Below are 15,610 nucleotides of genomic sequence, written 5' to 3'. Positions count from 1 at the left end.
AGGTTGTGAGGATGATGCGTTTGATATATGGACCATAGCGTCTGGACAAGCTTCTGTAAATTAAATCAAATCATCCAATAACAGCCTTCCCTTATGAAATTAAAGATTGACTTCAATCTCGGGGAGGAGAGAGATGATCAAAACAAGTGGATCCAGACGCTGAGCTCATAAGCAAAAGTGATGGGAGTCATGATTATTCCCTGAATAATTGTTTGCTTCTTATTGCTGCTACTTTCCCTCCACCTTCCTCATCTGTTACAGCTTAATTATGGGATGTTTTATTTGCGTTTTTCAACATTGGAGATGAGAAAAGCGATCTCAGTGTGGAGTGGAAGGCGACACTTCCACTGCTTTCCAGTCCTTGACCTCTTTCGGCACAAAATGGGAGAACATCAACACATTATCAATTCATTTTTCTAGGAATGCATTCCTTTTAGTAGCTCTTCAACTTTAATGCTTGAGCAGCTCTTAATCTTAAACGTCTCTCAGGCAGCAGGAATTCAGGGCACACGTTCAAACATCTCAGATCGGTGCCGATGGTGCGACTGTGCTCCGAGGCCGAGGCATATGTCCTTGGGTGTGTCTCACACGTTGTCAGTGTGTGTTGGTGCAGGGGGGGGGGGGGCAGGAGAATGCTTGAGTGGGAGCAACAGCTGCTCAGCGGCTAAGTTTCCCGGCTTGAGGCTTTGCTCAATCCCCTCCAGCAGTCTCCTGACGGGGATTGATACAGTTGAGGGGGGGGTGGTCATAAAAAGTTCCAAAACACTTTGATAGTCTGAACATAAATAATGCAAACTGTCATTCACTCGATTTTAAAAACGATGGGAATCACTTTCAGGCCGTTTAATAAAACATTCAAGGAACAGTTTGAGGGAAATGGGCTTGCAAATTCCCAAAAATGTTGAATTATTCCTTTAATGACCGATTTGCTAATTCTAGATGAGCTAGAAGCCATTAATATGGATCGTATCGAGTCCTGATAACAGTGTGCAAAGATTACAAATATGTCACATTACAGCATTTCTATCACGCAGATTTTGGCGGATGAAGAGCGGGGGTTATTGGAGTGTCTAATGTGTCAAAACGCCTGGAATCCTGGGTAAAAAAAAAAAAAAAGAGAAAGCAAAGAGAACGTGCCTCATGGCTCCGATCATCAGGCTCGCTCACACTTTCTCACAATTGCCTCCGAACACACTCTGAGGATTGAGAGCCACCTGTTTGACGAGTGATGGACGCAACAGCTGCACTGCTGCCTGACCTTCAGTCAGACACACACACAGACACACACACACACGCTTCACTTTTGTTGTTACGCAAACTGCTGACACACACGGAAGGGCACATCCACGCCTATCCATTTCCACTCTCAAAAGTAAAGCACCTTCCCTCCCTCGAGGGAAGTTATTCACTTCACATAAGAACGAGACAAACGGGATTCGTCACGTATTTTTACACATTTATTGAACAAATACTACAACGGGAGACATGTGAACGTGTGGAGGGGGGTGTGGAGGCCGTTACTGGCTGGTCGGAGGCGGAGTTGAATCAGGAGGAGACGGCGGAGCCACTTCTTTGAGTGTTGGCACCTCAACCTGTTCAAACCAAAAACAAAACACGTAATGATGTTAATAATTTAAACATCCCATCTATAACCCCCTTTATTCCTGGAGGAGCCTACAAATAATCTTTAAAAAGGACACTTCTACAGGATGTTAGAGGAAAAGAAACTTATTAAGCCAAGTTAATATTATAAGATAATCTGGCTAAACTGTCGGCTTGTTTACAACCTGACCGACAACGTGAACTTCCTCCCAGAAAAGTACGACTACACTGTAACTGGCTGTAATCTGCAGCATTAAACTATGTCAATGTGGTGTTTGAATACCTGATATGAAGCCAGCTTTTCCATATGAGGTTTATCTTGTACATTCCTGCAGGGAGGCTGCACGGCACACAAATGTACCCTCTTCCTCTTCTTCTAAATACATTCATTTAACAGCAGAGACTTAAGCATTTCGACTGCAGGACGAGAGCTGGTGTTCCTGTGGTTTTAAAGGAGTGAAAACATCCACATGATGACCTTCCTCTGCCACAGTGTGAGCGGCTGAAGAGGAGGATGTGCTTCGGCCTCTGTTTGCCTACACACGCCAAAATACTGCAGCAGAAATGTCCTTCAGAGACGTCGAGGAGCCGCTGGAGTTTATAGCTCCTCCGCTGATTAGCGGTAGTGATTCTCTGTTAACGCGCGGGACAAAGAGGACAGGACGGCGTGCTCTCTGGACACGTCACGAGCACGCACGGCGAATTACGTGTCGTCCTCCAACACAACAAGAGTGATGTGTCTGCATGCTAATCCCCGGCTTGTAAAAACACCAGAAAGACAAACATCCTCCGTCTTTAATAAAGATATTTAACCACGTGTGAAAATAAAATGTAGGCCACGGAGCACAGTATGTCATCGGTTGCCAAATCAAGTGTGTCTATTAATGAGAACACTTTTTTTTCCCTTCATTACGCAACCGGTGATGCACAGAGAACGCCAGAAAGGCTGCAGCAAAATGTATTTCGCCTAGATGGCTCCATCCAAAATTAACTCGTAGCCTAGTTTGAATTTGAAGAATTTATGCAGCTCTTTTAGAGTCAAACTTGGAGCCGATTCTACTTCGTATCAACCCGAGTGTCACGTTGTACGACGTCTAGAAAAGGAGCCTTGAACCTGGAGAGATTTATAAATACTTCCTTCTTGGATCTTGTGTTAGCGTCTGTGTCTTTGATGCCGAGTTCAGAAAAGAAAAAGCAGTTTGTCCTTCATGAGGAGGATGAGACCTGCTTTCCGCCCACTCTGCCTCGCCGCTTCTTTTTGTGGCCAAAATATAAATGCAGAAGCAATAAAAATAGCCATGTTAAATCCTAACCCCTGGCTACTTTGTGAAATCTGAAATGATGGCCGCAGCCAGGGATGGGGTTGGCTGAATGTGGAACAAGCATTTATGTGGCCAAGAATCCATCATCTAGGACAGACCGCTGTCTCAGATTTGGCCTCAGAGCTTCAGCTTTCAAGTCACTGCTGCGTGAGGTTAAAATAAAATCACATATATATTTGTTGTTCTTACCAGATTCTCTGCCCGCTGCCTCAGTTTCCTCCAGACTGTGTGATGAGCCTGCAGAGAGGAAGACACCATGACTAGCAGACACAAGTGGACACAGTTAAAGCACTCTTACTGCGCTGTACAGAGGACAAGCTTCGATGGCACAGTGGTTTTATTCATAATCTTGAGGGACACTGTAATTAAAACCTGTGATTATCTAAAGCAAAAGGTGGCAACAGATGACATTTCTATGCAACAAAAATGTAGGCATAATCATTTTTCACACATTTTTAAGTGGGTTGGATGTAGAGTAAAAAAATAAGTAAAAATATGAAAACATCTGTCTTGGAAGTGTTTAATTATGTCCCTGTTTATGCATCCCTACCTGCAGCTGCAGAGGCAGGGAGAGGCCCTGTGCTCTACGGTGGAGGCCCCAGGGTCCCTGTCCCAGACTGTGGAGGGCCGTCACCTCGTATTGGGAGCACAGACCTGTCCTGGCCACCAGGGGGCCCGCACTCAGCAGTACATGATCACCACACCTACAAATAAAGAAAAAAGGGAAATGATTATGTGACATTAGCAAGCGCACAAAAAACAGAAACACCAAAATGTGTGCATGAAAAGTCACCTGTGTAGCATCACCGTGCCTTTGGGATTCTGTGCTGCCTTCTGTTCCACCTCTTCCTGTTTACACCTGGAAGACAGACAAAAAGCAGGTCATCACATGTTGAATGTTTGACAATGTTTAGGAAAGAAAGAAAGACAATAAAAAAAGGAGATAAAAAGGACGAAGGTATGAAGTACTTCTGCTCAATCTACCTGCTGTGCGAGAAGACCTCCAGCGCCACAGGGGGCGTCACCTCTAGAGGCTCCCAGGCCAGGTCCTGGTGGATCAGCTGCTGGGCCCTTCGGGTCAGAGACCGCAGCGACTCCTGGAAGAGACATAAGAGTTTTTAAATCCAAGGCATTAAGCAAAAAATAAGAAGAAAAAAAATCATTCCTCCCCTGCAACCGGAGAAATAGAGACTTCACTTCAAAAAGTAAAATAATAGTGCTCTAGTCTATTTACCTCACACACAAACAGATGATTAAATAAAGACAAACCCTTAAGAGATACTGTAAACACTCAGCAAGGCTATATATTATTATTAAAGGAGGGTTAGGGTTGAAACTTAACTTATCAGCTGGAATTTGTTGTTTTTGCTGACCTCTAATGGTTAAAGTGATCATCCTGCTGCAGTGATGTTGATGCTTACAGATGCAACAGAAATAACGGCTTGCAGCCTTGCATTAAGTTACAAAAGGACACCAGCAAAACACATCAAATACATTTACATCTTATAAGGATGCCGGGACATGTTTGCTTAGAAACAAACACACACACCTCAGAGGGAGTCCATGAGTCCAGCTGAGGGTCGAGCACCACATCACAGCAGAAAGCCCCTGAAGTGACTACATGGAAACGAACGACAGTGAAACAAATGAGCACAACACGACCTCTCACCAGAGTTCACATTCTACAGGTCTCTGTCGGCGAGTCACGTGAGCAGACATGAAGAAAACACTCTACCTGGCACTTCTGGCAGGCTGAGGAGCTCCACGGCAAAATCGTCTTTGAACGCGGTCTCCAGCACCTCGCCGAGCAAGGCAGCGCAGGAACGCCAATAGGCCTGAGGGGGAACGAGAGGACGCCTTACTATTAAGTTGCTATTTAAAGGATAAATACAACGTTTTTTTGTTGTTTAAGTACCTGGTTGACCAGTGTTGGATCACTGTCTTTGAACGTGAGCAGAGTGAGTGAACAGGAGTGGGTGAGGGGCCGGTGGAGGGACCACGGTTCCCCGTCCACCAGGGCCAGAGCCGAGTTGGTCACATGATGCTCCGTCAGGTCTGTCAGGAAACAGAGCACAAAAAAGAAGCATTTATTTATAGAGAAACATGTAGGGATACAAATTAAGCCGTTTACATTCTCACAGTTTGTATAACATACAAAACATGGGAATTTCAATCACACTCACGTCTGGCACAGCTCAAGGGAGTGGACATCCCTCTGTTCATGACGAGCAGCGTGCCATCGAGCCCCGGGCCCTGCACGGTCACCTCGACCTTCTCGACGCGGGGGTACAGGGCTCTCTGTCGGGCCTGCTCTCTGGAGAACACGGCGCTGCGCTGGCTGCGGACCTCGGCGGCCGGTAGACGTGGAGCCGCTGCGGCGGATGCAAAGCCTACGGAGGGGAGAGGGGATGAATTAACTTGAAAATTCAGACTACAATTCCTAATAGGAAGCCTTGGTTCTTCTTCTTCTTCTTTTTATTGGCGGTTGGCAAACAACTTGTGGTGCATTACCGCCACCTACTGAACTGGAGTGTGAGTCTGAATTAACTAGAGCTACATTCTAACAAATAAACCCATAGATTTTAGGAACTGGAAAAACAAAACCAAAACAAATGTGACCAGAATCCCTTTGTAGGATTTCTTTAACATGTAAGGAGAGCTTTTCTTTCTTTAACTGTGATATAAATATTCTTCTTTGCTGGTGATTAAGGGAACAGTGTCGCATTACATGCTCTACAGTCTCCTGGTTGCTTCTGCACTCACATAGACCATCAACATGAACCGAACAAAACTGAGTTGCATTGTGGGAAATGTAGGCACCGGTGTCTTCAGAGCATCCCACTTGCTAACCTACAATAAGGTGTCTGCTGCTAACTTTGCGGCATTGAAGCTGTATGATAACCGTGTTGTACAAAAGCTTGGTAGTAGACCCACTTTTAACGGAAGATATTATAGCATGTCAATCATATTAATTATGGCTGTCCTTCAATTTGGAGGGGGGGTGGCTGGCTACCTGGAACAGCGAGAAACTAGCGTTTCAACCTAGCTAGCTCGCATGCTAATGCTATTAACGCTAGCTACCAGTTGACGTTACTCACCGCGCTGTAGAACTTGACGCGCAGCTCCGGTCACCATTTTGGATAGTTTTTACACATCCACATAAAAAGACAAAGGTCAAATGTGTACGAAAGGACAAATGGATAAACGTATGTCACTTGCGCCGCTGACTGAAGGACGCCATGTCTGTTTCGTGTCCATCAAACATAGAGGTCCGGGTAGGAACTGAAGTCGGACGCCGGTAAGGTCCGCGTGAGCTGGAGGACTAAGTGCTGTTATGGTTTGCGACAGCAGGTGTCGCTGTTGGCAATCGTTTCAATGCGGCTTATGTAAAGGACACCCTGCAATACTTGTTTTGAATTATATAAACTGTATGATATATTGATATATACAGTTTATATAATATTGTGTGTGTTTATATATATATATATATATATATATATTCAGAGAGATACATAATTTACCAACAGACCCTAACAACAACAACAACAACAACAACATATTAATAATAATAATAATAATTCTTATTTGTTATTCCTGTGGGCATTTGTACAATAGTTTTGATATTCATGACATCCCTCAACAATTTGTTTCTCTCCTAAGTGATGAAGGACTATTCCTCTCACGCTGAATGGATGGAATCCAAAGTTATGATCTTGGCTCCAGTCTCTAGCCTCACATGTCCCCAACTTCATCCTCTAATGGACTCTAATGGTATTCAGATTTGACAAATGTTTGGATTCTTTTCAGGGCCAGAATCAGCAGTATACGCGCTGGCACTAATGGCAGCAGCTGGAGCAGCAAAGACTCCCGGCCAGGGAACGCAGCCGCAGGACCAACACATCGTAAATCAACTCGACGCAGGACGAAAGGGAGCCAGATCACCGCCAAATAAACCAAACTGAAAGGACATTTTCACAGAGAGAAATCCAATGACCTCTGGAGGGTTTAAAGTTAAAGAGGAGAGAACTTCAAAGTATATAAGAATACAATTAAAACGTGACACGATTGTGCATAAAGATTTATTTTTTTCTTTGTTGAAAATAAGTGTTTCTCACGTTGAACCACAAACATATCCGATGTGACCATAAGATAAATGAACTATACACTGACACCGATGTTCACAATGTAACAAGGCATTTGTATCATCTGTAAGTTGTAAAGACAAGTGTCCGATTGATTGATTTGATCGGTCGATCGATTGATTATTGTCTCTTTGGGTGAGGTTGATTGTACTCAATGTCGGTGTGACAGCACGACGTCATGCACACGTCATCCACAGTATTGTCAACATTTGGGATCTTCCGAACGAATTTCCCCAAAGGTGCGGTTGCTTTTTTTTTTTTTGTTCTTAAACATTCACTCATCAGTCCATTCATCCTAGTTCAGGCGGGCCTGCTGTGAGATTAACGTCCAGTATGACTCCTTCACAGTGGTGTTACTTGACATCCGTTGGGATACTCGGTGATTCGGTCTTTGCGCTCAAAAAAAGGTCCCGAAAGTGCCAAAAAAAACAAAAAACCACAAGCAGAAGAAAAGAGGACCGACAAAAACTGCCATCCCCGTTTTGGGCTGGTTTCCCCGAATAAGCGTTCAGCACTATGATCCTCTTTTGTGGATGGCTTTTAAGATGGTTTTGGCACCGTGCTGCCTTTGGGAAAACCCTGAACATTTGCTCCTCTTCATCAGGAGGACGCCGATGAACGCGGGAGGTCAAGTGTTGTTGTTTCTTTCTCTCTCAAGGGAAAAATCCACCCTGTGTCCGAGGAGTGATGTATGCTGAAAAATTAATTTGTCTACTCCTGCCTACATTTCCCACAATGCCGTCTCAATCAAAGCACAGGCCTAAACTGCTAGGTACAGAAAGCGAGTAGAAACAGCTGTAGAAAGAGTGGATTTTCCCTTTAAATCCCTCCATCAATCTATCTAAGACAAAATTCATTTGCATCCTAATTTCTAACCCCCTCCCGTCCATCACCCCTCCGGCAGGCTGCTACTGTACGCTGCAGGCGGGGCAGCAGGCCTCTCTCCGGTCCGGCAGAGGGCAGAAGTCCATCTGCCTCACGATCTCGGCGAAGAGCTCGTCCACCATGGTCTTGCTCTTGGCCGACGTCTCCATGAAGGGGCAGCCCCAGTCCTCGGCCAGAGCCTGGCCCTCGCTGGGGGACACTTCCCTCTCCTCCTCCAGGTCCACCTTGTTGCCCACCAGCACCACCGGCACCTGCTGATACCTGGAAACCAGAGAGGATTGAACATCAGCGTACATCTGGAATGGGTTCTACGACAGGATACCAAAGGGAGATGTGGGAGAGGGAGACCAAACTGTGTGTGTGTCGTTGGCCTACATACCGTATTTGTTAGATGCCTAAACAATAAGGGGTTTATACAATGCACAAGAGGAGAGGGATAAACACGGCTACGTTAGGTTCCAGCTTCCCAGGAGGCCTCCATCCCGCCCTGGGTGTCTGATATCAGTGGGGGGTCCCATTAGAAAACTGTCAACAGGAAAAAATAACTGCCTCGTTTCAACGGTGTGAGCTCCATTTGTTCCTGGATTCAGAACATATATATATATATATATATGCAGTAGTGTGGCATGCAAGCGCTACATTTAATGGCTTGTTTCTTGTTTAAAATCGTTAGCTCTCCACTTTGCATCATCTCCATCGTGCACTAAGCACGTCTTAGCGGATCAAAAGCTTTCTTCCCCCCAGCGTGCGGCTGACGATCGCGGCCCTCTTGCATCCATCAATACGAGGAAACCAGGCTGGGGGAGAGTAATGGTGTAGGTTATTGAATAATTGAATGACGCTAATGTGCTGCTCTCACATTGGAGGGGGGGCGACGTCAGCTTCCTTCCGTGGAAAATAACTATTTTTCGATTTAGCTTTAGCTCTTGTGTGCCCCTTCATTTAAAACAGCACGTCGCCGTATTACCATGGAGTGTTTTACAGGAAATAATATGTGACTAGCATGAGGGCGACTTATGTATAAACATATGTAAACATACTTGTGTTCGTCCACTGAAGGGTGTTTTGTTCAGGTGCTCAGTATTTTATTTCAGCAAGATGTCCTTCATGTTTTCTCCGATGGAATAACTGCAGAATGTCAATTAGGAAAGCGTATGTATTCTCACAACAATGGCACCCACCACCTAATAGCCTCGACCAATCAGTCATTCCTAAGTGCGTTCAGAAGCCCGGCTTATTGATCCACTGGTGCTGTGCAGAAATGGGCTCTTATATCCAAATTGGTGGCCTGCTGCCACGTTGCTCAGCTGGGAGAGGAGAAGAGCCGGAGCGTGAGCCCCCGCTGAAGAGTCCTCGGGAACGCCTCGCTGGGGGTCCGAGGATGAGGCTCGACCTCTGACCTCGCAGATGGAAATCAGACAGCAAACGGGTGAGAGTGGTCCGGATCGAACGACAGAAAAAAACTGCTGTGAAGCGGGAGGAAAACTCTGCTCGGAAAAATTCAAATGTCAAAGACTTCCCTGCGGTGTGGCATTTTCCCTCACACACACACACACACACACACACACACACACACACACACACACACACACACACACAGCAGCTGACCTCAGCAGGACAAGCATCTCGCCCGGCCTGGTGTGTTTGGGATGCCTGAGTCTAGAGGGTGTGAAGTGTGAACAAGGAGAGCACCACGCAGACAAATGCAATCTGACAGCCTCGCAGGAGAAACTATATATAACCACAAAGACACAGGGAGAGCCAGCTTCTGCAGGGGGGGGGGGGGTCTGCATGGAGATTGTTTGTTGCAGCATCGACATTGCCGCTCCCTCCTCGAGAAACTCCCGACCGCTCGATGTGCAGCAACAGCAGAAGTTGCCTCGTGGGGGTTTACGGGCTGATATCATCAGCCGTGACGTGTCCTGCAACTATCTGGAGTTCATAAACAGGCAACTGTTTGCCGACACTTGTACCAAATCGATTGAAAAAGAAGGTAATATGTCAGTGTTGGGGTTTCAGCTTGCTCTGCTGCCCCCAAGTGGCCAAAAATGACAGCTTTAATGCTGATCATACAATAATAGTAAATTATATATAATGAGATTTTAAATTGATTCCTCCGTCTGTGGAGAAAACACAGTCGGATTAAAGGCGCCTAATGAAATCACACGGGGACGTTTGAATGTGGATTGATCGCTCCAAGACTGGCGTTCACACAGGAAAAGTGCTGAGCTCTGCATGAAAAGATGCTCAGATGCACAGAAAGTTCCCACTTTTTGGGGGGGGGGATAAATGCAAACACATGAGCCCTCCCACACACAGAGGATCAGTGTTTATTAAAATAAGATGCACTGTTTCCACTTAGCCTCAGGGCTACAACAGCCTTATTAAGGCTACCTGCTGTGCTAAATAGCCAGTGACTTCACTTACCTGTTTCACAAGCCCCACGGCGGCAAACACACAATACAAATTACAGTCAGGCATCTCCGCCCCCGCAGCCCGCCCCTTTTTTCTCTCTGCATCTGCTGTTAATTAGCAGCCGGGGCAGCTCCGCCACGGTGACAGCCGACCCGCCGCTCGGGAGAGGAGAGTCACAGAACCTGTGGCGTCCACGGAGAACAAAGATCCACCTCGCCACGCGGCGAAGGAAAGCAAGGATGCAACAAACACGCAAAACATTCCTGAGACAAAGAGAAGAGCCTGCACAGCAGATGGAGACGCTCTTTCATTTCCATCGTTAGTGCCTCAGCTCCTCTAGAAGGCACTAATTCCTTTTATTATCATAGAGTGAGAAATAAAGGTGCGTTTCAGAGGGTCTGGGATCAGCCTGTAACGGCTACAGAGGACCCAGCCCCTTGTCAACTTCCTGTTATACCGACAACAACAAAAAAACACACTGGTTTTGTCACTTTGTAAACATTGCTATCACAATTCATCTCTGGTTTCTGTCCGTCTGGTTTAAAAAAGCGATAATCATCTAAATGTGGGAAATCCCAACTCAAAGCAATGTGCTGTTTTCCTCAGGGGGCCAAACGATGACTAACAGGAAGGAAGTAAGAAAGAAAAAACACAATCTGCTGCACAAATGTTGCATATTTCTGCTATTAATTACACTATTTGCTTAAAAACAGTCTAAGGTTGAAAATGGTGAAAGCAGAGCGACAACGAGCACTCTCCGACTCTCTCCCACTAAAAAAACCTGAGGTCAGGAAGTCACTTTGTACCTTCACCAAAGTGCCCCCTGGGAGATGTAGTTGTGGTCCCACTCGGCGACGCACGATGCTCATCACCTCCTGCTATTAGACACAGCATCAGTGCAGCGTGAAAACGCAGCCCGGGCCCTTTGAACGCGCCTCCTCCTCCTCCTCCTCCTCCTCCTCCTGGGGCCGACACGACAACAAACCTTCACATGCAAGCGAGGGGATCATTAGCCGGGGAGGAGGAGGAGGAGGAGGAGGGCTGCACCCAGATGTTGTTTATTTGCTTAGCCCACGCGGCGCTGGACTCCACAAAGTGTGCCAGAGACGGCGCGTCCCGGCTGAAATATGCATCAATCCTGCACATATGTAATGAAAAGCACATGATTTAATCATGGCGGAGCGTCTCGTACTGATTCCCTTAAATAGCCTTTGTGCTGGGAAGGGGAAAAAAAGCACCACTTAGGTAACTGCAGCATGCTAGCGTAGCTTAGCATAAAAAGTGTACATTTTGACACATCTTCTCACTTCACTTGTGGAAACAAAAGAATAAAGTATTTCCTGCTTGCTGCACCTCGGAGGCCATACGTGGACAGCAGGGGGCCTCACCACACCTGGACCCCATGGAGCACATAACATAGAAGATCCCCCCCCCCCCCCCCCCCCCTGATGGTTTATATGTCTCCCTAATGGAGGCCTGATGTCTTCTTGGCTTCCAACCCAACACAATCCCATTAAGTTCTGGTGAGTGGGCACGCACTGTATCTCCGTGCTCGCTGTTGCTGCTGGCTCAGCAGGAAGGTTGGGAGGAGGGAGGAGGAGGATCTCCCAGCTAATGAGGGCCGTGAGCTTATTGTGCTGCTGTTTTAAATGTGGACACTTACGAACTGATAGAAATGTATCTACGATATATAAATGTGTCCCATTGCATGCTCAGAAATAAGACACAAATCCCTGCTTCAAAGCCAGAGCAGTGTGAAATAAAAGTCTGAAATATTTATAGGCATACACTTGAGGACAGCGGAGGCAGCAGCGGCTTATCCATTTTATTTTTCATTTCTGGAGGAGTTCCCTCGTCGGTGCTGTTCCCCCTCCGACGCTTCCACTCGGCCTGTGACGTCTGTTCCACGGGAGCATCGGGTTCGTGGAGGAGGGGGGGGGTGAAGGTGACAAGGACTGCACCAAACCATGCAGGTTGAATTATGAATGACACAACATGCAGTCACAGAAATACATGTGATTGTGATGAGACACTAGCACGGGTTTGGTTGCCTCTGTGGCTTTTATCACGTTTTAATCTGCAAAAAAAACACACAAAGTTGGGTTTTTTTGGGAGGGGGCTTTGTGCTGGACTAGTTCTTGGGCCTGAGCAGTGACTTCCTGAAGTGTCAGCTGGTTGCCTGGCAACTCGTGATGATGACAAGATTCCATCGGCGCCACTAGGAAATAATCTAGCGCACAACTCCTCCCATTTCCGTCAGATTAGATGCAATAAAGTGTGAGTACATAAACATTTTTACCAGTCCTTATGCTAAGCTAAGATTAGCATTTAGACGTGAGAGCGGCCCTCGAGTTTAGGGCCCCCCCATAGGTCCCCATACAGGCCTCTTTCATTCTTACATTCCACCTTTGTTGGGGGTTATTTATACATGATACACTTTTGTGAACTCGCATGTCGCCGCCTTTAAGCTGGAAGACCTACAAAAACCCCAAACGATGTGTCACCACCGGAAGCTGGATGAGCTCAGTGGATTTGTTGAGTAATGGACTGGACTGATCAAAGCCATCCAGAGTCAGTTTTGTGTGTGTGTTGGGGGGGGGGGGGGGGCGGAGGACATCTAAACCCGATGGTGAGGGTTCAGCGGGTTGATGTATGACAGGTGAGCCGCAGCTGGGGCCTCTTATGAGGACCATATGAGCCGGAGATGGATCCAGGCGGGGAGGAAGAGGAGGGGGGCGGAATGATCGAACATTATGGGATTCAGGGGCCCTCGGGGGATTCCTGTAGGGGGGGGGGTACTCAGGAGATGAGGGATTGTTTAAATTGATTTATGAAGGAGGGGATGTCCAGGAATGAGTGCCCCCTCCCAAACACAACTTTTTCCTGAATAAAGGGGCCTAAAACAGGATGAATGACCTCAATCTGCAGTATAATAATATAATAGAGGGTCTCACCTTTTCACCCTGATGATCTGGTCTCTCATGGGCTTGATGTCCTGAAAACTTTGCTGGTTGACCAGACTGTAGACCAGGATGAAGCCCTGGCCGTTCCTGATGTAGAGGTCCCTCATGGAGGCGAACTGCTCGGTCCCGGCCGTGTCCAGGATCTCCAGCACCGACGGGGACGAGTCCACCTCGATCTCCTTCCTGTAGAAATCCTCGATGGTCGGGTCGTACTTCTCTATGAAGGTCCCGGTGACGAACTGGACCGTGAGGGCGGACTTCCCCACCCCGCCGCTGCCGAGCACCACCACCTTATACTCCCGCATCGCGCTCCTGCGGGTTTAGATCCGGCATGCAGAGAATAAAGTGAACAGCAGCGGACACGAGAAGCGCATCCCCCCCCTCCTCCACCTCCACCACCAGCACCACCACCCCTCCTCAGCGCGCACAGCAGTCTAGACTCGCACCACCATGACACGGGGGTTTAGCAGGATCCTGACGCGGGATGCTGGAGCATTCAGCCCCGGGAGGAGCAGCTCTCTACTGGCGGATTCCCACGCTATCTCCAGACGCATCCATAATGCAATAAGGCGTCGGCGTGGCAACAACCCCCCCAAAAAAGGCTCGGCTATTATTAGACGCGAGGAGATGGCACATCTTCTGCGTGTGCCGATAAAAAAAAACAGCAGGCTAACACTACATTTCTCCCCCCGCTCAGTGAAAGGCGAAGAGCCCCCTTTTTTATCCCGAGGAAGGCGACGGTCCTGCTGGGAATCCACGCCTCTGGAGTCGGTGCATCACTGGATGTTGCTGCTTCCTGGAAGGTATGGGAGGTGATCAGTGCCACATAGCAACAGCGGAAGGAGAGCGGGAAGATGTGCGGAATTTTTGATAGGCTGTCCCCAAAAAAAAGCTTCTTTTGGAAATGACACTCATGTTTCATCAAAATAAAACTAATGTGAAGAATGTTTGGGAGCCAAACTAGTAGTAAGACACTTATCCAAGCCACGCCGGCCCCTCTGGGACAAGATTGGAGACCCCTGGTGTAAGACCTGGTCACAATCATGGTTTTGAAGCCTCAAGTTCACCATCTTGCATTTTGGCCTTTGGCGTCTTTTCGCAACCCGTGAAGGAAGTGAGCAAATTATTCTGAGGAATACAATCGGCAGTGGTAGCGACCTGTCAATCACAAGGTTCCCCGCCTTAAAGCATATCCTGCTTAATGGCTACTTTAAATGGACTATAATTGACTAAATCATTCTCTATTGAAGACTTGAAACTAGAGATTGAGAGCATAAGGTATTAAATCAAGTGAGAAGTGGGGTCATTTCCTCAGACTTTAATACAATCCGACTACTTTTTGCAACCACAGGAGTCGCCCCCTGATGGCCAGCAGAGAGAATGCAAGTTTAAGGCACTTCAGCTTCACTTTTCAGAACCGGGGGTTGCCACAGTAACAACATGTCCTCCGTTTTAAACTCTGGACGCCTTCAGCTTCCTCCGTCGGTCACATGACACTCACCTTGAGTCCGTCGAGTCTCCCCGCCGTCAGACACAAAGTTAGCTTCTAGACTAAGTCACTAAAATAGTGGTATTATCGACCTCTCATACGGATCTGTTTTTCTTTACTCCACTGCAGCAACAGGAAACGACACAGGAAACAAATGAAAGAGTCTGCTTGGTCGAAGGCCTCAACGCTACGTTCATCACCTTTGGCAACACGGTTAGATTTCTGGGCTCCTCGCCCCGGTTCAATGAAAGCAGCATTACCTTCAGTGTTCTTCAACTGAGCCTGTGCTCTGCCTTCTATGGCCGTCGTCCCCCCAAAGTGGACTTCAGGGACCAGCAGGCGGTCTTTGAGAGGTCCCGGTTCTGGACCTTCACATGACACGAATAAGAGATCCAGACGAAGCATTTCTTTGATTTTCTTTATTTCTTTCTTTCAATAGATTTTACACTATCTTGCCGGAATCAAAGAAACGTTTGACTATAGAAACATAAAATAGCACAAAATATATGCAAAAAAAAAGAAAAAAGAAAAAGAAAAAAATAATACATTTAAAAAAATGATTACATCGAAACTATAAATCCAATGAGGGTCTTCCTGTCAATTTGTCTTTATGTCTTTGTTGGCGGGGCACACTGCAACAATGATGGCACAGTCGGTCGTTATCCTCCAGTGTAGTGCCCTCTGCTGGCTAAAGCGGTGTATTACAAGCTCCAAACAGTCCCATTGTAATGGGACAAAAAGAGCTCGGTACAGATTTGGGAGGCCAGAAGAAGAAGAAAAAAATAAATCAGT

At 46.9% G+C, this 15,610-nt stretch overlaps 3 protein-coding genes across 3 annotated transcripts in view; all 3 read right to left on the bottom strand.

Moving 5' to 3' along the window:
- mbnl2 (muscleblind-like splicing regulator 2) overlaps positions 1-15,610 on the bottom strand; it is a 63,077-nt gene that overhangs the window by 6,535 nt on the left and 40,932 nt on the right. The gene's annotated exons all lie outside the window — the stretch shown is intronic.
- mrpl39 (mitochondrial ribosomal protein L39) lies at positions 1,452-6,186 on the bottom strand. Its single transcript, XM_084004098.1, has 10 exons — positions 6,023-6,186; positions 5,108-5,314; positions 4,840-4,979; positions 4,660-4,759; positions 4,474-4,541; positions 3,909-4,021; positions 3,718-3,783; positions 3,475-3,628; positions 3,114-3,161; positions 1,452-1,592 (listed from the first exon to the last, which is right to left on the bottom strand). The coding sequence occupies exons 1-10, from the start codon at positions 6,057-6,059 to the stop codon at positions 1,518-1,520; spliced, it is 1,008 nt and encodes a 335-aa protein (XP_083860224.1). The 5' UTR covers positions 6,060-6,186; the 3' UTR covers positions 1,452-1,517.
- Positions 6,996-13,719, bottom strand: LOC311009958 (ras-related protein Rap-2a-like). The gene is made up of 2 exons (XM_084004414.1): positions 13,321-13,719; positions 6,996-8,212 (listed from the first exon to the last, which is right to left on the bottom strand). The coding sequence occupies exons 1-2, from the start codon at positions 13,632-13,634 to the stop codon at positions 7,975-7,977; spliced, it is 552 nt and encodes a 183-aa protein (XP_083860540.1). The 5' UTR covers positions 13,635-13,719; the 3' UTR covers positions 6,996-7,974.

Source organism: Eutrigla gurnardus (genome assembly GCF_963514095.1).
Source record: "Eutrigla gurnardus genome assembly, chromosome: 24".
NCBI lineage: Eukaryota > Metazoa > Chordata > Actinopteri > Perciformes > Triglidae > Eutrigla > Eutrigla gurnardus.
Note: the sequence above shows the minus strand (reverse complement) of the source record. Positions and strands in the feature narration are given on the sequence as shown.